The 25580-nt window shown below is 48.7% G+C and overlaps 1 protein-coding gene across 15 annotated transcripts in view; it reads right to left on the bottom strand.

Moving 5' to 3' along the window:
- Positions 1–25580, bottom strand: part of AP2B1 (adaptor related protein complex 2 subunit beta 1) — a 1113451-nt gene that overhangs the window by 205019 nt on the left and 882852 nt on the right. For all 15 annotated transcript variants that reach the window (XM_069614911.1, XM_069614900.1, XM_069614904.1 and 12 more), the window contains one exon: positions 17943–18072. In XM_069614911.1, coding sequence (XP_069471012.1) covers positions 17943–18072 — 130 coding nt within the window. The remainder of the gene's footprint in view (positions 1–17942; positions 18073–25580) is intronic.

The following is a 25580-nucleotide window of genomic DNA, read 5'->3' as shown; positions in this document are numbered from 1 at the left end:
GTGGACCCTCATGCAACACTGTACCGAGGTTCACCGACGGGCGGGGCGTCCCATTTGTGAGTGAAGCCAGTTGCCATTTTCACACACTGCCGCACTAGATGGATGAATTTGTGATTTCAAGCGGTCACAGTTGCCTTTTCGACGTGGAATTCGAAGGACGGCGCTTTCGGTTTTCAGCTAGCGGCGAGGAGATGGCCACAGGTCTGACTGCAAATATAACGTTCTATTGTTCAATGTCCTTGGGACAGGGGCCATGGCGAGAATGCAATGATTGATATGAATAGTATGGGATGCGCAATAGCGTAGTGGACGATGAGGCCGGACGTTCCCAAATACATGTTACTTCACAACACTGGAATTACGGGCTGGAGCACAGTGGATTTTGCAGACTGCATAACGCACAGACGCAATGGAAATTTCACATGTTATGTGAGTATGAAATCAGGCGTTTTCATTACGGGATGAGGGAATGATGTATGGATGCATGGACAGATGATTTAATACAGAGTTTGCCATGTACAGGGCTTTTTGGAATCTATCCACCTCCCCTGCGCTATGTGATGCAGTGCTGCCATAGTGGGACCATCGTCTATCTGCCCTTGTTGAACCCTCCCCGTCTCGACGCGCCTTCAAACACTTGTGTCTATGCACGTTACTAATCCCATCTGATGGATTCTGTTTTAACAGACGCATGCACAAAAACACTCCTTTGTAATAGTGTTTTCACCTCGATATATATAGTTATGATTCGCAAGTGGTTTTTGGGTGGAAATAATCCTTTGGAGTGGGCTAGCATGCATATGGCTGTGGATTTAGTGTGATCATTGAAGTGAGTAATTCAAATGAAGTTCGGATGCCCATACTATTCTTTTTCATTTCATTTGGGTGACAGGTATCTCCTCCCCTTTTGCCACTGCCATCTGTATGCCACTCCTGCAGATGGATTTTACTCCCGACACCTGCTGCTTCGTGTTAATCAGTGGAGCACCATTTCGATCTTATGGGACGATCGCCAATGGGCCACATGCCCTTACGCAGTACTAGTGGCTAGGAGCAACATTTCGGCCTTTCAGCTGGACTAGTGCCTACCTAATGGGACGGCCCTGCGGTTCTAGGCGCTTCCATGTTGCCTTTTTGAACGTGAATGTAGCCCCTGTGTACCATGAAGGAACAGGGCGTCACACAAGAAGAAGCTGGTCATTTATTGCGGATGCAGCCCACAATGATGAAATATATTTTGGAGTTCATGACCTAATGGCTGTATGGGCTTGGTGATTTTGTTGTGCATTAAATTTCTATTCTGATATGAACCGTGTAGCGTTCTTCTTTGCAAGTGATGTAGCATATTCCTATTTGTGGAGCGATGTATTGTGAGGAGATCTGCATTGGGTTCCAGCTTCGGAGTATAGTTGCGTGGTACTGTACTGGGCGTGTTTGCCTACGAAGCCCAGTGAGGTCAGGGATAGGGGCTGCCAATATGACTGTTTTAATGATGTCATGCTCAGGGGCGGGGGATTAGCATTTGTGTAACAGATGCCGGTCAGCCAGGTGGATTGGTGGAATGATGTGATTGTCAGAATATGGCTGGTCACAGGTGCCTGTGTTTGCGTGCGTTTCTTGGAGGGAGACTGTGGTCATGTCCATTTGAATGGCTTCTGTATTCGTGCCATCTGTGCCCTGCAGCTCCCATTGGCCCCTCTTGAGATGAGCTTGGCTGCTCAGTCACTCTGCCAACTTGTGTGGTACATGCTTATGCTGATGGTTGGTTTGTTTACTGGCAGGAGTACAGGGCTGGTGCAGTCTCACTCAGGATACTGCTTTGGATGTTGCCTTACACTGGTGTCAGTCGATGGGGGGGCCTGTTTTTGTTTGTCTCATTTTTCTGTTCATGTTGCTGGACTTGACCCTTCACATGCCTGTGCTGCATCAGTGCGTCAATGGTGCCATGGCAATTATGGATGGCCACTCACAAGGCACTTGGAGCCCCTGGATTCATTTGTTCGTTGGCAGGCATGGATGACTTGTACATTTCACTGGTTGCATTGTGTGACTTCATTGCACCTACGAGGAGTTGTACAATGTGGCCAGGGAGTGGTGTACAGGCACTCAGTAGGGCCGTTTACGGTTGGTTCGCGATGCCGTACTTCTCACCATGGCGGAATGGTACTTTCCGCCGTGCTTGATGGCGTTAGGTGCATGTCCGCTAGGGTCAGAATTCGCGTACCGTTGCACCATGGTGGTAATTACGGTTTGGCATGGCGCGCGTGCGCGTACTTGGTGCAGTTAGCGTTGGCGTTCACTACGGTGTCGCTAATGGCATCGTACTTTACGGTGACGGGTCATGATCGCACCGAGCGCTATTCGATGGCGGTATTGCATTTCCGCCATCGTTTTTCGATTTCCGCCAGGGTCGTAATGAGGGCCTATGTCTTCCTGTAGGGGGTTAAAGTGCTTCGGGTATTTAGCCCTTGGCCCCTCCTGGGTTACCTCTCTTGGCCTCTTGGGTGTCCTATTTTCTGGGATGGCCATGAACCTGTCTAGCTTGTCCATACATGACTGGAACCTCTCTACAGTCCAGTAAGGTAGGCCAGAGCGGTCTGGGAGTGAAAAGGGAGGTTCCTCTCCTTGCAGTTGCTTAGTTCTGTCCCATTGCGTCAAAGATAACGTCCCTTCGCCTTCTGAGAAACCACCTCGCTGGTTAGGGTCTTCTGTCGACGGTGGGAGCTATCCCAGCCTACTCTCCGGCGTCCTCGCCGTTTCTTTGGCCCTGTGAGCGGTTTTCGACATGTTATCCGCCGTCCGTCTCTGGCCGTCCTTCGAAGCTATACGCGCGAGGCTTTCGGAGAGCAGTTTCTCCGTCGAGGGATCGCGCGCCGTCGAGCTAGGCAGTGTCGAGTCTTTACTGGCGACGTGCGCACTCTTGCGAGGCGCGTCGCCTGAGGATTTGGGGTTAGCGCCCTTATTTATAGAAAGCCCAGTCGCCGGTCGCGGAAGCGGTGGCGGGCTTGCGACCCTTACGGTCGGCGGAAGGCGCCGGTGGACCCGACGCCTCCGTTGACGCTATGGCTGCCTTCGTCTTCGACGAATGCGTGCCGTGGGGTATGTGCTTGTGTGTTTTTCTGTGTTCGTCCTTGTCGCCGGGATGTTCATCCCCATAAGCGGGGCGTGAGCCGGGCTTGTCGGGGCCGGGGACGGACGATGAGGAGCGGGAACGCTCCTTCGAGAGGTCTACAACCTCCGTAGCGGAGGTCGTGTAATCACTTTCCTCGTCACATTCGGCGATGACGGCAGCTGGCGAGGAGTCAGACCTAGACATCGCATAGGCTGCCCACCTTTTGACCCTGCGGTCCTTTAATGTTTTGGGTTTCAATAACTTACAGGCTGCACAGCCGTCCTCTTTGTGATCGAGGGGCAAGCAACGGTTACACCGTTTGTGCTTGTCCTTCCAGGTAAATTTGCCCTTGCAGCGCGGGCAAAACCTAAAGGGCGTCCTCTCCATAGCTGAGGATATGAAATGTGATTACGACCTCGAAAGAGAGGGAGGGGAAGAGAAAGGCATTCTTAGAGTGAAACAAAGAAATGACCACACAACCCCGCTCTCCCTACTGTGTTAGGCCAGCGAGGCCCGGCCACGTGTTCGGCAGCGCCAAAGGATCTCCTCCGCTCGTCCCTCTGTCGAAGATCTTGCTCGGCGGAGAACGTTTCAATGTCGAGGGGGGGGGGGGAGAGAGATCTATGTATATGGAATATGGAATTATATAGTAAACGACCAAGGTCGAGGAATTATTTCGCAATGTCTCTCGAGGAAAAACAAAATGCAATACTCCGCGGCGATCGCTGGATGTCGGACTATGCACAGCATGTGATTCTAAGCAGATTAACAAGCATCAGAAATATATATCCTCTTTAATACAAAGCTTTGGTCAGTGTTTCCTTGTGCCATAGTACTGTAGGCCTAATGTGTAAACCCCGAATACTGCTCATCTCCCTCTTGAGATAAGTCTGACTGCTCAGCCACGGCTACCAACTAAATCTTTTTGGTACAGACTGATACCAAAGGGGCTTTATTGCTCTCATCTGTAGTCTTAATCTTCTGTAGTGCTCCCTAAGGGAACTGCACAGGATTCTGCCTAACACCCTAGACATTAGGGCGTAGAAGGATTCAATCTCGTGCGGTGGAGAATCCCATGTAGGAATGTCATCTGGCTTGCCGTCTGCTGGGATAATGTCATCAAACCAGTCCGTGTCTGTGGTGTGCGTGGAGGCTTGATCGCCTGGTGCATCATCATCATCATACTTTGTGTCAGCTGAACAGATGCTGGAGGGTGATGCTCCCTCGTAGGGTGAGGAGCAGCAGCTGTACCACTTGTGCTTGGCTGAGGCATCTAAGGCACTACAGCGTCAGGTAACCTGCGATAAAGCTCAGTTACTAAAGCTTGCAGAGTGGCTACGATGTCGAACGAGACGTCCCTAGGAACCGATGGAGACACGAACCCCGGGGGGGGGGGGGCATTGCCTTATGCGGAGGCATGTGTGCCAGGGTTGCTCTGGGAGGAGGCATGTATAGTTTAGGGCTGGAGGGATTCTCTTCCCAAACCACATTTACGCTGTTGTCAGAAAGAACAGCTAATGGGTCTGCCAGCCTAACATGTTGATGAATTAGCTCTCTCTAGGGTGATCACAAGAATTTGTGGAAGAGGACAGACGGGCCGCAGCAGGGCAACCAGCACAGATGGTTGTGCCAGCAAATGTGTCAATGGAGTTGCCGGAATAGCCTTCATCTGAGCCGACGGAGGTTTGACAGGAGTCTTCGACTGACATGGATGCTTGCGGTCACTTGTCGACGGAATCGTCTTCGTGGTCATTGATGGGGTCATGGACGATGCGCTTGCTATCTGCGCTGACAGGGAGAGAGTCTTAGATTTCTAAGACAAGGAAGTCTTGCCTTGGGTTGAACACGTGGACGGTCCCAGCGATTGTTCCGTCGACATGGAAATGGAGATTGTCACAGCGGGAGTCTTCTTTCTCCTTCTTGAAGCCTTCTTATGTGAGCTGGACCTCTTGCTGGAGGTGGTGCACCGAGATGGTCTGCCTTGCCTGAGCGAGGCATGACTACGGACTGAAGCCGAGTCAGAGGCCCCCACCGGCGTCATCGAGCCATGCCACTAACCTCCAGTTGCAGTCCTTTATTGGAAAACATCAGGTAGATGTCGCAGTCCTCAATGACGTGAGTCTGATAGAGGCAGTAGAGGCAATTGTGTAGATCCTCCACAAACACTTTCTTTAGGCCGCACGTAGCGTAGGCTTAAACAAACTTTTTCTCCTGGACTCAGCTATGATGTAGGCCTCAGCGTTGGAGAGGAAACGGTGACAAGGATCTGTTCACGGAGAAGCCAATGACAGGACCAGAATGACCCACAGGCGGCGCTGGAGCAGAGGGACCTCGAACTGTCGTCAAAGTAGAAAATGTATGGTGAAAAATGAAGGAAATGTCAAATTCTTTTAGAGAGATGTTTCTGAGGACGGAAGACAAACAATTGTGGTGAACAATCCAAAGATGGACTCCAGGGGTGGAGCTAAGGAAGCCTTTCCTATTGGCTGTGGGCAGTATGACTCAAAATGACTATACTAAAGTGACTAAAGTTTTCAGTTTAAATATAAACTGCTCTATGTTACAGAGGATTCCCAGCTTGACGATGGGGAATAGTCACAGCATGTGAATCTATGAAAGATCCATTCCTGGAGAAAACAAATATATACAATCACCAATACATTCATTTACAATACCTCGCTAAATAACTAAGCAGGTGAAAAAGGTAGGTACTCAGATGGAAGTAAGATTGTTAGAACCAGTAACAAGAACACTTACCTATTCTTTAGAAGTGAGCCCTAAGATGTATGATGCCTAGTACCCAATTGCCACAGGTTCCAATGCAAGGTTTCTCACAGGAAGGTGTTCTCTTAAGCGATGCAATGGACTTGTGGTGGTGATTCGGAACACTCTCATACTATTTCAAAGTTCAGCAATATTTTGTGAGAAGACAAGTAAGCTCTCCTCTCTCTTCCAGGCTCATGGCTAATCCAGGGGCAGGATACCTGACCCAGGTTATACTAAGGAGGACAGTGGAGGAACAGGTATGCTTGATTACATCCCCACAGACTACAATTTTCCCATGGGTCATGATGGGTGGTGTGGGGGGTCGCTTGGAGTACGGTCCTCCATCCTTTGTTCGTATGAGGTTCCCAGTGGCTGCAGGTTCGAGAGCTCTTCCGGTTGGGTGCAGCTGCAAGATGCAAACCCAGTCGATGAAGAAATGCAGACTTTCACAATGAAGACCTCTTCAGGACACTTCATAGGATGGAGGAAGGAGAGTGCCAGCAATGGTCGCCGTTGGCAGGCGATGAAAGGAGTCCTTCCAGGGGCAGTTAAAGAAGCAGTTAAAGAAGCAGCTCCAGGACAGGTTCCCTTGATACTAGGAAGCTGGAAATACAAGAACAGGTGACATATGGCACAAGGGAGCGACCACCAAAGTTCCAAGCTTGAAAGCGGAAAGACAACAATTCTGGTGAGGTAGCCCACGAGGGAGCTGGTCAGTCCAGGGACACTTCCGAAGGCTCATGGGGCATGCAACCTCGAGAAGGCTTTGTTAGTAGTTGGTCCCACTAGTGCAAGGCCTGAAGCACTGACAAGTCTTTAGAGATCGGGCATAGGAGCAGGGCTAAACCGGGCCAATCACTGGAGAGGATGCTGTTCCACTGCAGAAGTCGCCCTTCGGTCGTCAAAGAGCTGCTTTTCTTCGAAGGATTCTTGGCTCCAATGTAGATCTCAAGAATGGCTGCCAAAGTCGTCCCCTTATTCAAAACTGGAGCAGCAAGCAAGTTCAAGTCCACCAATGGAAAGGATCTACACCATTTAAACAGCCAGTTGTCCAATTAGGGACAATTACTGGTTCATTCCAGGAGCAGACCTTCTGGCACAAGATATGTGGACTGGAGATGGACAGTACCAGCCTCCTTCCACACCCCAAATGTGCATATAAAAAATTAAGCAAAAACACTAAAAATGTACCTACTGCCATCAGCTTGTGTGAAATACCCGAGGGTATCTCAGCTAGTAAACCTCAAGAGTCCTTATTCAGGTGGCCAAGAAAGGTAGGACCTTCTCTTATGCAGACCTGAAAGGCAGACGAGTGGGAAAAGATCACCTGGGTAGGGGAGCCCTGGGTTATGCTCAGGAGAATACCCAAAGGGAGACGCGGTATCTTGCCAGAGAAGGAGGGCGAGATATCTGAGAATTTCATGGGCTGCATTGCATCTGCCTCCCTCCCTCCCGTTAGACTTCTCCTGCCTGGATCTTAAGATCCCTTCTATACGTAATCAATCCTCCAAGGTCCCAAACCCAGTTACACCCAAAAAGCATAACTCCCAGAATCATTGTTTCACTGGTGTCCATTTAAATACTCCCCATCCTCCTCCTTCCATCCCTCTGATTATCATTTTCAGCATTCCCAACCTGCTTTGACAACTCACTACCGTTCCCACAATTCCCTCTGTTCTACATCCCGGTCATGTTCGTCCATTTCACAAACCTCCCCTAGTATCTCCATTGCAGTGCACTGTAAGGTGCTGTGTACAATGGAACAATACAAGAATTCAAAAGCAAACTTCCCCAGTAAGGACTAGTCACTTTCCCTTTAACAAATGAGCAAAAGGCAAGGGAAGTGAAGCTGAACGCTTTACTTCCCTTCAAAATGTCAGGTTAGGATCAAAACCAAAGCAAAAAGAATGGGTTCCCATAGAATATGATTACAGGAAGGCTTCAAAATGAAAATCTTTCCTAACAATGGCCACCAGGGAAATGACCTTCAGGATGGGCAACCATAAAGAACATGAATACAGGGGCACACACAGAGCTCCCATAAGGGAAGTCAACACTAAATTCAAGTCCTACACAGCAACAAGAAACAACTGGCATGGAGGAAACTGGTTGCACAAATCCCTCAAAACCGCAGAACATTTGGGACTGTGAATAAAGAGCATTGCTCAGGGTTCCTTTTAAAGACCGAGATGGCGACCAGAAGCCCCTGCACAGTGCCAATCTGCCGGTTCTATATAGGCCAAAAAGAGCAGAAAGTCTAGAACAGAGGGAAGGGTCAAGACTTCTCTCCTGACTGCAAGCAGACAGTTTACCTCACCTGCAGTCATAAATGGATTTGGTGGCTAGCCTCCTAGCTTAAAGAAGTACATCCAGAATCCCACTTCTTATATCTCAGTGGCCAAACATGATTGGGGGGAGCAGGCCCACCAGAGAGGGTAAATGCACAAGTCCAGAAGCTCTGGGTACAATGTGCTTCAGGCCCAGTCCGGAGCAATCAAAATCAACATTGGACCATAACAGTGATCAGCTTAATGCACAGAAGAGATCAAAGATCCACTTGACCATAAATGCATCCTCAGTGCTCCCCATTGAGGAAACACTCTGTAGAAGAGCAGCTTGCATTTCCTGTCCACACTGGAAGTGAAGGGGCCCATTTGAGGAGTTCCCCCAAAGTGAGATCTCCTCCAGAGCTTCCCGGCAGAACTCCTACTCGTGGAAGGCTGAAGTCTGCCTGCTCAATTCATCTGCTACGACTTTCCCCATCCTAGGAAGATGGGCCACTACCAGAGACACTTTCTCCAGAACCACAGTTCCATTGCTTCTCTCCATAGACACAAAGAACCCCACACCATCCGTTTGTTGAGATAGTGCGTGGCTAATGTTTTGTCTGTCAAGACCAGTAAAGTTTTGCATCTCACTGAGGGGAGGGAAGGCAACCAGGGTCAGCCGATTGGATGCAGCTCAAGCAATCTATCAAGCAAAGCGTCTCACCTCTGATTAGTACCCGTTGAGTGGCAATGAAGTCCAAGTTCGAAGTTGGGCAGAAGGAGTTTACCAAGTCCAGGTACTAGATGCAGGATTACGATCAGAGGCGGCCTGATGGCAGGTACATGCCAAGAGCCAACCTCTGGGCTGTGGTATGCAGACAAGCACCGGGAAACGCACTCGCCATACCACGTTCTGGCTTCTCCAATTATCGTGGTTCAGGGACAGTGTAGATTTAATTTTAGTAGGATAAACGATGCAGGAAAAGTTAAGGAGTAGGCGATCTTCACAGATAGACAAAGCAGTTCTGGCGCTAAAGAGGCAGGGTCCAGAGAAGACCAAGCAGAGTGGTAAGGAATCCAGAGGCCAGACAAGTGGCAGGCAAACTGGTCAAGGCCAGAAAGCAAACTGAGGTCCGGAGCGACTAACAGCTAGCCAAGGACAGAGTTAGGAGGCTGGGACACAAGAAGAGAACAGAGGAACAGAGAACAGAAAGGCAAGGGAAAGAAGGGCAGGACAGACTAAAGGGCACCAGGAAGCCTGAACAAGGCAGAGCTGGAGAAAGACTAGCAACGACAACTAACCAAGGAGCGTTACGATGCTCAGAGCCTTCCCTGCCAGCGGTTAATGAGGACAGTCAGCACGGAACTGATGATCACTATCCACACGATGGTTGTCATGGCAGTAAGGACGTGTTTCATATAGCGCATGCACAGAGTCGGGGAACTAGTTCATCACGCATGTGCACATCCATAAAGATGGCTGTGCCCATGAACCCATGAATGCTGGGCTCACCGCAGGCCTCTGTGCTCCCTGGTGTGCCCCTTGTTCCACCACAAGCACCTGAAAGAGCCCATAACCATCCAGGTGGTCAACACCAAGATGGGTAGACATGCAAGTGAGCTAAGGGCAATGCGGGAAGCATGACACAAACTGATGTGTTCCCGGGCTTCAGTCGGTGACCCCAGTCCACTCACCGCAAGGTCCAAAAGGTAAGCATCCCAGCACTTCTGAAACATTTGTGACCACTGTCAGTTGGGGCCAAGGTTGCCGAAGCAACATCCCTCTCAGTAATTTGTGTCAAAGGCACCAAACAACATAAGAGGTCACGAGAGACACTGTCCAAGACCTATAAAGTTCTGACATGTTGCCCTGCAACTGAAACTACTGTCATTGAAGTAACCACTGTAGTGACCTCATGTATAACTGGGCATCCAGCACAACCGGAATGTTGGAGGACATGAGACCTAAAAGCTGCATGAAAGCGTAGGGCAGAACTAGCTTCTGGGATTGAACGATACAAACCATTTGGAAGATGTTCGCCAGTCGATCCTCGGGAGGGAAGGTTCTGCCCAGGCAAGTGTCCAGGACCGTAGCAAGGAATCAGAGGCACTGAAATGGTAAAACATGCAACTTCCTGAAATTCAGAGCACACATGCGGTACAGGGGTGCCAATGCCTGACTAGAGAGCATGCCCTGTCAAGAAGCAAAGAGGGAAAAAGAGCTAATTTTGAGGTTTGCTGTTGCGGCTTGTGCCACCAAACAGGATGCATAGGTGGAGGTGAAAGCTTGCTCTGAGGGTGCTCAGCAAGTTCCTGGTCCTCTAAAAAGTGCTTTGCCGGCTTCTTCGAGGCATTCGACAGGGGGCCTCTACAACCGGGTTGAGGGCTGGGTGACCTCATCCAGGATGTTGGTCAGTACAAAGAGAACCTTGGGGCCTGGCGAGTGCTGATAACCCCAGTGTGCACATCACTTTTGCCATCATGTTTTCCTTGCTCCCTCGGTCCTGCACTCTGGTGAGGGGACTCGATTTCCTGCTTCTGGAGATTCCTTAGGAGGCTCCTGGAGCTTTGGCCAGATTCTTTCCATGGCAGACGTTGCACTCGACTATGGACATTCGAGCATCTGCAGCAAGGAGTGGCACAGCAAGTTGGGAATTGCGCCAAAGTGAAGTTTGTCTCAGGGTTAGTTGGTCCCACTAACCCAAGGGGAGAAGTCGTTCCGTCCAGAGCTTCTCGGTCGAGGTGAAAAAGGTCAGCACAGCAACACGGCTTCACCGGGCAATTCAAGGTCTAAGAGGGTGCAGCGGGCTCCTCTTCAAGGTTTCTTCTGATGTTTCTTCCAGTGGTTGACTCTGCCTGTAGTCCCAAACCGCTCACCTTTTAAGCAAGTTCTGCCATTCATGCACAGCCTAAGCGGTCTATCACACAGCAGAGTGGCTGTCCTTTCACGACTGGTTTTGTTCAAGCACACCTAGAGACCAAGGACAGGGGAGTTTTGGGACCCTCCCTCACATGCGGTCCTTCCAGACACACTGGAGAGGGCTTTAGGGCTGAAGCCCGCCAAAGGCAAAACACACAAAGGGCTTAAATCTGTCCTAACGCACAGAGTAAAAGCCAAGAAAGACCTCACAAACAGTTACCAAAAAAAGAAAACAAGGGCCATTTTGACAAAATGGACACCCATGGGTGCTGTACTCCAGCTGAGGGTTTAAACTGCGGTAGAAAAGCACAATCGGAGTAAAAATTAAACCACTGCCACTAGAGATCCAGCACTCCATACAAGATGGTGTGTGCTGCACCCACAAAGAGAAAAGGTAAGGAAGATCAATTTCATCTTAATATTCTTGAGAACGGTAGTTCACCCAAGAAAAGGTATTTAAACCTCAAGAGGAATCCAAAGGATTTCTCAGTGACACTGCACTGAAGGTGCTGTATGTCACCATACAAACAGCAGAAGCCTATGGAGTTTGTCAGACTCCAAAAACAGTGAAAATCCAAATCAGGTAAAAAAACACATGAGTGAGTAAAAGGTCTCACTCCAGGGTTAAAATTAAAAAGTCCTAAGTCCAGAAAAAGAGCTGGGGGTATCTAGGGTTGAAGGGAATTAGGACAGTAATTCTCCCTAACAGGCAGTCAAAGAAAGCCTCCTATCAAGACCCATCAATGACAGGGAGCTGAAATTTCACAGGAAGTCCTCATGTCGCACAAGCTGATGACCCCTGCAGTTGCGGGACGTAACAGCTGCTCTTCTGTCGCGGTACCCCAAACTGGAGCTGGTCAACCCACTGGACACTTCCGTAGGCTGTTACTTGTTGGGGTACCAGAAGATATCAGGACCATTTGTTCCCACTGGTTCAGAGGGTTGAAGCACGGACGAGGGTCTTCAGAGATCAGTAGCCAGACATGGCTCCACCGGGACTCCAGCAAGATTCAGTCACCAGGCATCTTCAATGATTGTCCACAGTTTTACAGCTATGACAGGATACTTGGCTGTTCTTCAGATCTGCTGGAATGGCTGCAGGACACATCTTCTTATCCCAAAGTCGGGAGAGCGATCAGACTCAGCCCTCTAAGGGAAAGATCTGCCCCACACATGCACACCAGCAGTGTTCCATCAGGGACCACTGTGGGTTTCACTCAAGCATGCACACAAGACTTTCAGGCACCAGTATGTGGATTGAGACCAGACAGTCCCAACCCACTGCCTGCGAAAAGCAAGCCTTTCCTGGGCAAGTGCATGACCATAAAAGGATTTTCCTGACCTGGCAGGGCCGGAAGAAGGACAAAGGACAAGATGGCCAAGGAACAAACAAAGAACCTTGTGACATGGCCATGTTGGGACACTAGCCATAGTAGTCAAATGCGGTAAACACAGTAAGGGTAAAGAAAAATACAGTAGAAAGGTATGAAAAAGCAACTGCTGCCACCAGTCTGTCCTTAAGCACACCTTAGGTAACCAAAACATCCCTTTCAGTGTAGTCTAGGGTCATAAAAAAGAAACCCCATTGCACTGCATGAGAAGGTGCATTGTGCAATGATAAGTTACCAGAAAAAGTAACAAAATCAAAAGACTAAGGGAAACAGTTTCCCAGTACAGAAGGCCTGAAGGACTAGTAGTCAGTTTCCTCATAGCATGTGAGCAAAAGCCATTTGAAGTGGGCGTCACTTCACTGTAAAAGGTCAGGACGAGGTGAAAAACAAAAGCAAAACGTTTGGGGGTCCATAGAACATGGAGGGAACATTTTTAACAATTGCGCTCACATTGAAGTTAATGGATAAACTTTTAGAACCAACATATGTATTTCCTTTCCATCAATCGAAAATCTGCAATTATAATACACCAAAGAGCTCCATCAGGCCAAATGGTTAGGGCTATTTAGTGTGCAGGGTTGATTGAACATGTTCACAGACTGCATTAACTAACTTGACTCATGTGGAAATATCCACCAGACAGAGCAACATATTCTTTGACCACAATTTGTTTTTTATAAATATGAAAGGCCACCTGATGATGGACCCAACATATTTGTTGGAAGAAGCAAAATAGCTCATTCTTTCACAACAGTTGCATACAAAAAACCCTCTGCACTGGGGAGTACGATGAATCCAAGGAATTTGTCCCCACCCCACAAGGGGGAGCGCCCCCCACTACCCTCCTTGGGACTGGGGAAGTCAGCATGCTTAGCCTAACATCCCATAAAGGACAGGGCAAGCAGGATCCCATTGGGGTGCCCCCTTTTGAGGACAGGAGAAATAGCAGGAATATCATTATCGTCCCTATTCCCAGGACCCCAATATCTTTGTTCGCTATATGGGACATAAACTGTGTGATGACTTAAAACCTCCTGTAAGAAGGGCTGTTCCAAAATGGCTGTTCTGGTTTCCTACCCTCTGTATGCGCACAGTATTAACCTGGAATAAGGGAATGCTGAAACGGCCCACTCCTTACAGAGGGAGAGATAAAGAATAAATCTGCATTAGAGATAGAAAAAAAAGAGAAGGCTGCAGAGAGGCACAGGGACCTCCTCCTGGGAGGTGTGGCAGGAAGAGGAAGAGCATATGCCAGGGGTGTGAAGGGGACCGCAGCAGAGCCCAGGAATGCTCACAGCCCCGCCAGAGCAACGAAGACAGGGAAAGCTCTATCCAACATGCAATGCGAGAAAGGAGCATAAGGGGTGGTGCCGTGGTAGCTGAACAGACTCTCCTGAGGCGCACTGCCCAGAGAACAGAGACCCGAAGGCGGGGGATGAGAAACTAGACACCGCAAGGGGTGGGAGAAACCCGACCCCAATGCTGGGTAGAGAGAAACCCGACCCCAATGCTGGGTAGAGAGAAACCCGACCCCCACGGCGAGCTGAGAGAAACCCGACCCCCACGGCGAGCTGAGAGAAACCCGACCCCCAAGGCGAGCTGAGAGAAACCCGACCCCCAAGGCGAGCTGAGAGAAACCCGACCCCCAAGGCGAGCTGAGAGAAACCCGACCCCCAAGGCGAGCTGAGAGAAACCCGACCCCCAATGCGAGCTGAGAGAAACCCGACCCCCAAGGCGAGCTGAGAGAAACCCGACCCCCAAGGCGAGCTGAGAGAAACCCGACCCCCAAGGCGAGCTGAGAGAAACCCGACCCCCAAGGCGAGCTGAGAGAAACCCGACCCCCAAGGCGAGTTGAGAGAAACCCGACCCCCAAGGCGAGATGAGAGAAACCCGACCCCCAAGGCGAGGTGAGAGAAACCAGAACCCAAGGCGAGGTGAGAGAAACCAGAACCTAAGGCGAGAGAAACTGGAGACGCCAAGGAAGGGTGCAAGAGTGGAAACCCCAAGGCTGGGTGTGAGACGCCTAGACGTGGTGAGAGAAACTAGACCCCAAAGCGGGGTGAGAGAAACCAGACCACGAGGTGGAAACAAAGGAACCGCAATCCAAGGTGGTGTAAAGACCAAGAACGGCCTAGAAGGGGAAACACCAGGAAATTTCTTTGGAAACACTACAAAGAAACCAGTTGGAGTGGTGGACACATGCCAGGCGACCTCAGGCCAGAGGGAAGACCAGAGACATTAATTGGACTGAATTGAACACTACAGACACAAGGAGAGGTTGGTGAGTTATTGAGCCTACAGGCTTAGACTGTTCTTCGGGTTGGGAAGCCCCTATTGAGAAAGACAAACCAGGAGGTGGGTGCGGGGAGGCTGCGGGGGGGCGGGACTCAGCAGCCAACCACCATTAATTTTTCATACAGCCTTGTTAGGTTTATCAGTTTCTTTTATGGTGGTTGAGACAGACCTCAGGTAAGCATAGATTCTGGACAGAAGGCTAAAGTTTTGTCAAGGGCATCCTGACTAGCACAAATGTATATATTTTTCTCTAGAATAGGGCTAGCAATCTTAGAGAGACGGCATAGGTTTCCTTGGGATCTTGAAAAAAAGAAAGTGCAACCATAATGCCATCTTGTCAGAGTCCTTATTCTGATCTACCACAGAAGCCTTTCCACAAGTCCTCTAATGAGAAACCAGGAGCGTTAGTAGACTGGTTTTCCCTTAAGGTATTCATAATTCTCGCATTGGTAGCTGGAAAAGCAATCGCTAACTTATTCTCGGGAGGAGAGAGGGGGTAGTATACAGCCTAAAGAGACACAAAGAAATGGCTACATAGTATGTTGGTGAAAATATACTCTATGTGAAGTTGTGCATAAAGTAAATATCTACATTAAAAGTTAAGTAATTTTAATTAGAAACAGAGGATTAAAAACTGTAAGGTGATGACTAAAGGACACCAACTAACAAATCAAACAACTATCTAGTAATCTTTAGCAAGTAATACTTCAATACTTAAGGAAAGTTAGATACTAAAGGTTTGCCCATAGAAACAACACGATAAAATCAATACACAGCTCCCAGTTATAAAACAAAAAGTATTTAAAACTGCCTGGACCCTACGGGTGCTACAAACAAGGAAACCCTTGAGTGGATGTTGATGTGGGACCATACTAGAGGAGATCCAGGCCAAGAGTTGTCAAAAAAGCATCCCAAAGCAGTTGGCAGAGGCAAATGAAGTATACAGATGCAGACAGTGGCAGTTCCCATGAGACAGGTCTGAAGGTTGAGACACAGGACCGAAAGAAACAGAACCAGTGATGGATTGGAAGGCAAAAAACCCTCCCACCCCCTATGATGTCGACCTGGCTCCTGGAGTGCTCATAACACGCTCTGAGCACCTGGAGCGCCATGAGGCCTACGGGCATGTAGCACCCTATAACAACTGAAATAAATAACATGTCCAGGTGTGTAGAGGCCAGATTCATCATCAGATTTCTAGAGGTCATGGTTGCGGATCCAGTCACAAGGACTGCAGGAAGAATCCCTGGTGATGGAAGGACTGGACCAGTGATGTAGATGAGGTTGGAGCACTTCCACAGGATGATCCTCAAGTCGGTGGGATTTTTTTTTTTTACCGAAGTAAAATCAATTGCGGCGGAATTGACCATAGCCAATTTCACCGCAAATACGTTTTTACCTGTTTTAATATGTTCTAGCCTGTCCCCAAACCGCTAGTAGCCCCACACCCCGCTTACCTTTTCTCAGTCCACCGCAGTGTCAGTTCCATCCCTCTAATGTGGGTCGGATCCAACGCTGCAGGGTCCCTTTTTCTTTTTTGTTCTTGGGTCCCACGCTTCCGATGTCGAGGAAGCGGGGGACACCCACGCGAACCCTGACGGAAAAAATACCGAACATGGGGAGCAGGGGACACCCCCACAACCCCTGCTCCGCATGTTCTGGTATTTTCGGCAGCGATCCAACGGTACTGGCTGACAGTCAAATGTACCATTTGATTGATTTTTTCCTGACAACTTGGGTATTTCGAAGTCAGTGGACCAAAGCACAAGAGCAGCAGGGCTTGGACACAATATTGACCCTTAGGGACGGGTCAGCAAATGCTCAATCAGAACTTGGTATTGCAGGGCCGGACATAGGAGTTTCCCTCAGAGAAGGAAAGCTGGAGAAATCCAGTGTAATGAGTCCTGAGAAGGAGAGCATTAGAGGACAGCAGAACCATTGCTGTTGTGCCTCCAGCAGCATTACGCATGGTCCAACACTCCAGGAGAGCACACAGTCTGCAGTGAGGCATGATCAGACTATTCCCACTGAATCAAGGAAATGGACTGCCCGAACCAGGTCTCCTCTAGTTGGAAAGGAGAAGAGGTTTGCCTTGAGATGGGCAAGGCATCCAGGATAGATCTTCCAGACAGATCCTCAGAAGGGTCTTCATCCTCCATTTACTTCAGGAGAAGTCCCACGTAGTTAATTTGGGAATGCCTCAAGGGCACAGCAAAGTATATACACACACACACAAATACACAGGTGCCCCATGCCCTCCAATCATAACCCCTGCACCAGTCAAAGTTTTGGCAGCCTCCCAACCAATGGAGGCCAGTCCCACTCTTATTTCCAGGACATCAGCATGGCCAGAGACAGGAATGTTGTTGAAATGTGTCTGGCAGCCCTCTATCCACTTAGAACTGGATCCCATATAGCCATGTACCCATTTGTGAGTTCTGGGTCAGAGCACACATAGCAAATGGTTAAAGATGGGCATTTCTGCCATAGAACATAAGCGAGAAGGAGCACAATGGGCAGGTCACATGACTTAAAAATCACCAGGCTGCCATTTTGCTCCTTCCCATGGTGAAAGTGCTAGTAACGCAGCAAAACGGCTGCACCAAAGTGCTACCACCACATGCAACACTAACACACTATCTTGGTGTGAAACTCCACATAGGGACACATTGTGCAGTGCCTCCGTCCTGGTAGCCTCATGAGATACTGCAGCAGCAATTTTAAGAATGTTTTGCAGTCTTCCATGAGGCTTTGGAAGAAGATTCACTGTTGACAAAAATAGTCCAGGACACACAAACCAGCAAAAATACCAGGGTGAGAAAAGGGAATTTCTATCTGAACACCATATACTGGAGAAAATACGTTACTTTCAAAGCTCTTTTGCATTCGCTTTGATTGCTGCCAACAGATTATTTTGCGCTTGAAGGATTCAAATAGCACCACCCCTTATTTAGTAAGAATATTTACCGGGGGCAGTTTTACTTATTAAATTAAATAAAAAAGTTTTACAAGATAGGTAGATCTAGAAACAACTCAATTTGTATGGTGCTCATGTATTTAATATATTTTGTTAACAGACACGTTCTAGATTGCTTTGTGTAATGGCTTTTCACAGAGTAACCATACTTGTTGACAACACTTACATTTCTCCCTCAACCCATTTCACTCAGGCAATCTTCTTTCTCCCTTACCTGGAGGTTGTTGAGTGGCTCCATCTTCATGACTGGCCCCAGTGTGTTGAGAGGGAGGGAAATATCAATACTCTGGTTTGGCATCAGTGGAGTGTGGATGGCCAGGGGTGTGCTGGGAATAACGCCAAAGCTGAATGAAAGATAACAAGAGTGAATGGGTGAGCACGTCAAGTGGCACAAGCAAGTCTTGGAGGAAAGAGGACAAGAGTTCTAACAATCACAGTGTAGTCTTACACTCACAAGAGTTTGAGGTACCCTACTTCGATTATCCAGATAGCTTTGATATACATATCAAAGAAACATCATATTTACGCTAATATATGCCATATTAAGAACATTGCACAATGGCGCCCTCAATTTATCCAAAAAGCATTAACACCGGTCGAGTCCCCCTCACACAAACCCTACGAATGAACTCCATTGTAAATAAGAGGAGTGCATACGTTTTGTTCTCTTCGTGGAGCATGGTAAAATAAGGGTGCCAATGAGAACCAATCATAACACTGCTTTTGATTTAGTCGAATTAGGCTTACAGGAAACAAGACTAAGACTATCAACTCAATTCACACACCATCACTGACACAATTAACAACGGTACGATTGCAGGCTGTATTTTAAATAGTTTGGCCATGCATAAAATGTAGCCTTGATTGCCAATTAAGAATCCATATTTTGAAGGTTTCAACGAATTCCGTTGACCTCACGTGACTGGTCTACAACATAAGGCACATAAAAGGTTACCATATGATAATCCTCACCACTTCATTTAAGAACAGAAACAAACAGTACATCTGAAGCAGTATCTACTGGCCCTAATAAACGGAAGAGTGACTTCAAGGATTGCAGACTCTAGTCATGATACAGCAGGTAGGAGAACTAGTGTTAGTCACGTAAAGTGTGCTTTTCTTGCATAATTTATGTCAGTAGTCTGCAACCTTTTGGCTCCAGATATTTGGACAACTCCTTCAAGCCATAGCTGGCATAGCTAATGGCGAAAGAACTTGGGAGTAGTCATCCATAATACCTGGAGAGATGCAGGTTACAGACCCCCGATTTATGTTAACTATAACCATGACCTCTTTTAGTGTTAAGTGTCAGAAGGTGGAAATCCAGGGAAGCATTATCAATAAACAAGGTGCTGACAAAAGTATAGCACTTTTTTACCTGCTGGTATCTTTGGTATTGGTATCTTTCATAGATTCACATGCTTGAATATTCCCCGTCATCAGACTGGGAATCCCCAGGTTATTTAAATAAGAATACTATAAAACCTCTTCCTTAGGAAGAGAAAACTACACCCAAAGAGCCCCATAAGGCCTGTGTACTCCTTCACGTCTGTAGCCTCTCCACCTCCTTTGGTCCCTTTTAGGCCCCAACCAATGAGGTGGCAGGGATTAGGCTTCACCCTAGTAAGTCATTCAGATTATGAGCCATGAACGCTTATAACAGATGACTGACTGGAGAGGGAACAGCCTCTGCCCAGTGGAGGAGGGAGGGCACATGTGAATCTATGTAAGATACCAATGCTGGAGAAATACAGTTATAGGTAAGTAACAGACTTCTCCAGCATTGGATCTTTAATAGATTCAAATGCTTGGATAGAATACCAAGCAATGAAATATCATCTAACATGTCTGGTAGCCGGAAATAAATATATATAGATATATATTCTTGTGTAACATCCTTATAGCGTACAGTTAGGCGACCAGAAAGAAACATGTAGAGGGATGGTGGAAACAAACAAAAATCAAAGTTAAGGAACAAGAGGCTGCTCCTACCTTAAGTGAATAAGTGCTGAATCACTGCGTGTCCTACCGCAGATTCCCATCTGTTGTCATCCTCCAAGCAGTGATACCGGAGGGTGCTCCAGGTGGCCGTCCAGCAGATGTCCTTCAAAGACACTCCTGCCTGGAACGCAGTTGAGGCTGCTCTTGCTCTGGAGGAGTGTGCCGTGGGCATGGCTGGCAGAGGGTTATTTCTGATTTGGTGACAGTGAGTAATGCAAATGGAAACCCAACGTGCCAGAACATGTTTTGTTATGCATTGACCCTTGGTTTGTCCTGCAAAGGCGACAAAAAGTCTTGTTGACGTCCTGAATTTTCTTGTTCTCTCAAAGTAGAATATGAGCGACCTCGCAACAGACAGTGAATCTAGCGTCTGTTCCACTGCGATTGCCTGGCAGCCAAAGAAAGCGGGCAAAACAATTACTTGTTCTAAAATGGATTCAGACATGACCTTGGGATTGAATTTAGGGTGAGGCTGATGACCCTTGTCCTTGTGAAAGATTGTGAAGGGTGGATCGATGGATAGTGCTTGTAACTCCCTGATGCGCCTGGCTGAGGTGATAGCCACCAGGATGGCTATTTGCCACGATAAAAACTTTATGTCACACCTGTGAATAGGTTCATAAGGTGCTCTTATTAGTACGTATAAGACTGTTAGGACTCCAGGCAGAAGCAATTTTCCTTTGTCTGCGAAAAGGGTGCATTAACGCTTTAATTAAGGTTTTGATCGCCGGGTGAGCCACTAGAGAGTGTTGATGAGGCCTAGTGGTATAAGCAGAGATGGCCGGGAGATGATCTTGATGGAAGAAATTGCCAAACCACTCCTTGCTAGATGTAGAAGGCAAGGTAAAATATGTTCTGCAGATGCCAAGAAGGGATCTGTGCCAGCTTCTGAACACCAGGATCTGAACCGTTTCCATTTCTTATTATATGTCAGTCTGGTTGGCGGAGCCCTGGCAGCTCGCAGTAGACCCCCAGCATTCAGGGTCTATGACAAGATCAATCGTGGAATCTTTGCTGCTGAGTAGCCAGCCCCAGAGGGACAGGCTGGCTGGGTTGTGGAGAAGCAGTTCGCTTTTGTGATGAGACAACAGGTGCGGGTGAGGCTGGAGGCGAAATGGCTTCTGCAGTGCGAGTGCAGTGTACCAAATCTGGCGTGCCCACAATGGTGCCATCAGTATTATTGTGCAGGGTTGTTTGTTCATCCTGCGCAGCACGCATAGGATTAAAGGCATTGGGAGGGGCTGGAGAGGGGCGGGGGGGTTTAGGGGGAGACCCGTAATGGAATTTCCCCTTCCATTGAATGGAGAATGCGTCCCCCAGGGAGTATCTCTACAGGTACCTGCAAGCGAACTGATCACACTTCTTGTTCACGCGGGTTGCAAATAGGTTTATGGTGGGGTTTCCCCATCTGAGGAATAATCGGTCCAGTGTGCAGTCGTTGATCTCCCGTTCGTGGGATTGAAGGAATTATCGGCTGAGTTTGTCTGCCAAACATTGTCCTTGCTGGGGAGATATTCTGCCTTCATGTGTATCTTGTGGTGTATTGCCCAGTTCCAGAGCAGTTGAGCTTCCATTGAGAGGATCTTGGACCTGGTGCCACCCAGTTTGTTTAGTGCATTGACATGGTTTTGTCCATATTCACACTCACCATCTGTCCGGAAAGTGCCAGTAGAAAGGACTTTAGCACCCACCGGATGGCCCTGAGCTCCAGCACATTTATGCGTCGACGGCTTCTGATGACGACCACAACCCTATGGCTTGAAATTGCCCAGATGGGCCCCCCTGCCCGCGAGTGAAGCGTCCATTCTCAAGAGTAGGGTGGACGTGGGCTGTTGGAAGGCTAAAGCTTGTAGAAAATTAGAGCGTTTGGCCCACCATTCAAGGGCTTTGTGGAAATGTGGCGTGAGATGCACAATGTCCTCCCAGGATCTGCTGTGTTGAGCACATTGGCTGTCCAGCTCCTCCTGAAGTGGTCTCATCTTCAGTCTGCAATTCGGCATAAGGAAATACACTAGGACATCATGCCCAGAAGGGACTTGTATTGTCGCACAGTGGAGCTTGTTCTCTCGTTGAACTGTACAATGAGGTTTCGCATGGTGACCACTCTGTCCGGAGAGGGGCGAACCCAGGGAACTCATGTGTCCACATCTGCTCCTAGAAAGATTGCGGTCTGTGGTGGTAGCAGCGACTATTTCTCCTCGTTGATCGAGAACCCTAGGTCTTGTAGTAGGGTTGTTCTTCCAAATCCCTTGGATGCAGTTTCCAGGGAGCTTCCTTTCACTAGCCAGTCGTCTAGGTATGGAAAAACCTGCACCTTAGAGCACCTGTGGTGAGCGGCCAAGGGGGCCAGGTATTTCGTAAACACTCTTGGTGCGGACTTTAGCCCAAAAGGAAGTATTTTGAACTGGAAATGTTGGTCGCCGACAGTGAACCTAAGGTACTGTCTGTGGGATGGATGGATGGATGGATGGATGGGCATATGGAAGTAGGTGTCCTCCAAGTCTACAAGTATAGAGTACTGAGGAAATCAGACCTCCTGAGCCATGGAAGGAAGGGAGGTACTCTTGAATTTTAGACGACAAACAAACTTGTTGAGGGACCTTAAATCTAGAATCTGAGACCACTGCCCATTTTTCTTTTTTACTAGAAAAAAGTGGCAATAGAATCCCTTCCCCTGTCGTGGAGGTGGCACCCGCTCTATGTCGGCCTTTAGTAAAAGCTTGGCGGCTTCTACCCTTAGATGTTGCAGCCGGAGGATGTTTTTCCTTGGCAGACATTCTGAGATTGCAACAAATGAAGGCACATTTGCACGCTCTGGATCTTTGTGGTGAAGACATTGGAGGAGATGGAACAAGTTACTTACCTGTAACTGTTGTTATCAAGCATGGGTCTGGCGTGGATTCACATGCTCATGAATATTCCCCGTCAGGCTGGGAATCCTCGGTAAAGAAAAAATCAGTTTCAGTTTCGTTTCTGAACTGTCTTTCTCCTAATACCCAATCACTGGCCTCTGGGTCATACTACCCCCAGCCAATGACTGCCCTCTACCTAAGCCCCTTCTCTGGCAGCCAGCTTAAGATTTGGTAGCACGTAAAGTGGCAGTAGGACCAACAGAAGAGTTGCAGAGGGGTAGGCGGAGGGTTCACATGTGAATCCATGCCAGACCCATGCTGGAGAACAACAGTTACAAGTAAGTAACTTGTTCCTTCTCCAGCATGGGGTATGGCATGGATTCACATGCTCAACAATAAAGAATACATAGCAGTACACACATGCACAACCACGGGAGGTGGCAAGGCTCAACATTAAGCATTTCAACAACTCAACATTAATCATCTCTTACCTCCGGGTTCGCTGTTAAGCACGAGAAGGAATGGCCGCTGTTGTGTGAGCTCCGGCGGTGACCAGGGCCGAAATGCCAGTATAACCGCACCTAGAATCCGGTTCTTATTGAAATCTGCGAGGAACGTGCAGCAACATTCACAGATTTGGCATACGAAGTTTGGAGGCAGGAGTTTGTGGGAAGTCAGAGCTGCAGCACAAATAAGCTCCCACGCGCAGCGAGAGAGAGGGGGGCCGGAGACACGCCAAGGACAGAGGAGGAGCCCGGCGCCAATCCAGCGCGAGTGACGGCGGAAGGATACACATCCCAGCTGCACCTCGAGGTGAGTCATGGGCGCTCCCCGGGTACCGTTGAGCGCCTGCAGACCCCCCCAAATACACCGCTGATAAAATTTGAAGGGAGCGGGACCCAGGAACGCCCGGAACCGGCGCGGACAAGGTGGGAGGAGAACACACGTGACGCTGCGCCCCAGAGCTGCGATCGGCCCGTCGGCCGCTCTGCGGACCCCTATAGACACTCGAAGCGACCTGGGGGGCACGGGGGACCCGGCTGCTCCTCAGGGGCTGGGCCTAGTGCCCCCTGCAGCGTAGAACACTAATGAGCCGGGGGGGAGCGTGGAAGAATAATCCCCCCTTTCCCCCCCCAGCGACCACCTAAGCGCTCCTCCGCCCAGGGCTCGGCTCACCATTTCCACTTGGGTCGGGTCGAGGCCCGCCCTGTTGTGCCGCCGTACGGCAGACCAAGACCAGTGAACCACACTGAAACGTGCCAACGCCGCTCCAAAACACCATATACGGGACGGGCTGGAAAGGAATCACCCAGGCACTAATTAAAATCCCCCCTCTACCACACAATCCTCAAAAGCAGGGGTACCAGGCCACCCTGGGGGCCATCAGAAGCAGGCAATAGGGGACAAGTGAGAAGACACTGAGAAACCCCTGCGGGGAAGGAGAACCTAAAGACAGGCAATCGGAGACCCTATAGAGTATACCTGGCTCCCAGGCGGATTCAGGGATCTGGGAGGTGAAGGGATACTCACCACGGGCTATAAGCTCAGAACTCATTGCAACTGGACAGGTGAGGAATCCGTTTAAAGGGGAAAAGGTGCATGAGAGACACCATTCCAAAACGCACTGGATATACGCACTTCTCGAAAAAGACCATCGGAAGAGCACACCTTGTCAACAACGAACCAGCCCCTAAGACACTAAAGTTATTATAGAAGATCCATACAGAGGCTAGAGGCTGATAACAAGAGGAGGCTACTAATAACAGAGTTAAAACACGGACAGAACAGACACTTGCAGGGGCGCAGAACCAGCTCAGACGGCGAGCCAAAAAGCCTCCACAAGGTCATCTTCAGTTACCACTCCACACCCATCAGGTATAGGAATCACGCAAAAGAGGATTACAGGGCATGCTCCCAGGTTACACCGCCTCAAATAAATAAAAAAACGACACCCGAGAGCTTTGGCCCTAAGAAGGGAAGAGGAACCATTGAAAAATACACAACAGCAATAAAGAAAGATACGGAACTCGAGACGGCTGAGGAAATGCCCCCACAGGAGCAACAGGCTACTTCAGTACCAATGATGGACCCTCGGGCGGTCTTTCTGGCTATGCAACAGGGCTTCTCCGCCCTCAACGACAAACTGGAGGGGATAACAGCAAATGTGGCCTCCATTAAAACACAACTGGATAAACCAACGTCGCGTATGACAGAGGCAGAGACGAGAATATCGGGCACAGAAGATGCACTTGAGGCCTTGAAGAACACAGTGTCCACAATGGCAATAGAACTAGGGACAGTGAAATACAAATGCGAAGATTTGGAGGCAAGATCTCGGCGGAATAACATTTGCATAGTCTTGAGTTCCGGAGGAAGCATTGAAAGGGTAAATGGAAAAGGCAGTAGAAGATCTTTTACGTAATCTCCTGGGAGATCCTGGAAGGTCGGCAATGTTCATCGTGGAGCGGGCACATAGGTCACTCGCCCCAAAGCCAAAACCTGGTGCATACCCTAGACCTATCATAGCACGCATGATAAACAGATTGTAAGCTGTATGGTTGGAAGCCTTAAACAAGGGGGAACTGCACGAAACCACTAGGGAAGCAGTAATCACGTTACTACTTAAACCAGGGAAACCCCCAGAGGAATGCGGCTCGTATAGGCCGCTGTCACTAATAAATACAGACACGAAGATTTTCGTAAAAATATTAGCAACCTGATTAACACCACTGATGTCCTATATGGTACATGAAGACCAAACTGGGTTTATTATGGGCAGGTCCACAGCAACGAATATTAGAAGATGCCACAAAATTCTGGCCACAATACCCCCTGAAACTCAAGGGATAGCGGTATCCCTCGATATGCAAAATGCATTTGATACTGTCTTCTGGCCCTTCCTATTTGGGGTAATACGAAACTATGGGTTTGGCCCCAAAATCATAAAATGGATACAAATATTATATGCATGTCCCTACGCCAAGATAAGAGTCAATGGC

This window comes from Ambystoma mexicanum, chromosome 9, assembly GCF_040938575.1.
Source record: "Ambystoma mexicanum isolate Mex_15411 chromosome 9, UKY_AmexF1_1, whole genome shotgun sequence".
Classification (NCBI taxonomy): Eukaryota; Metazoa; Chordata; class Amphibia; order Caudata; family Ambystomatidae; genus Ambystoma; species Ambystoma mexicanum.
This window is presented reverse-complemented; position numbering and strand designations above follow the sequence as displayed.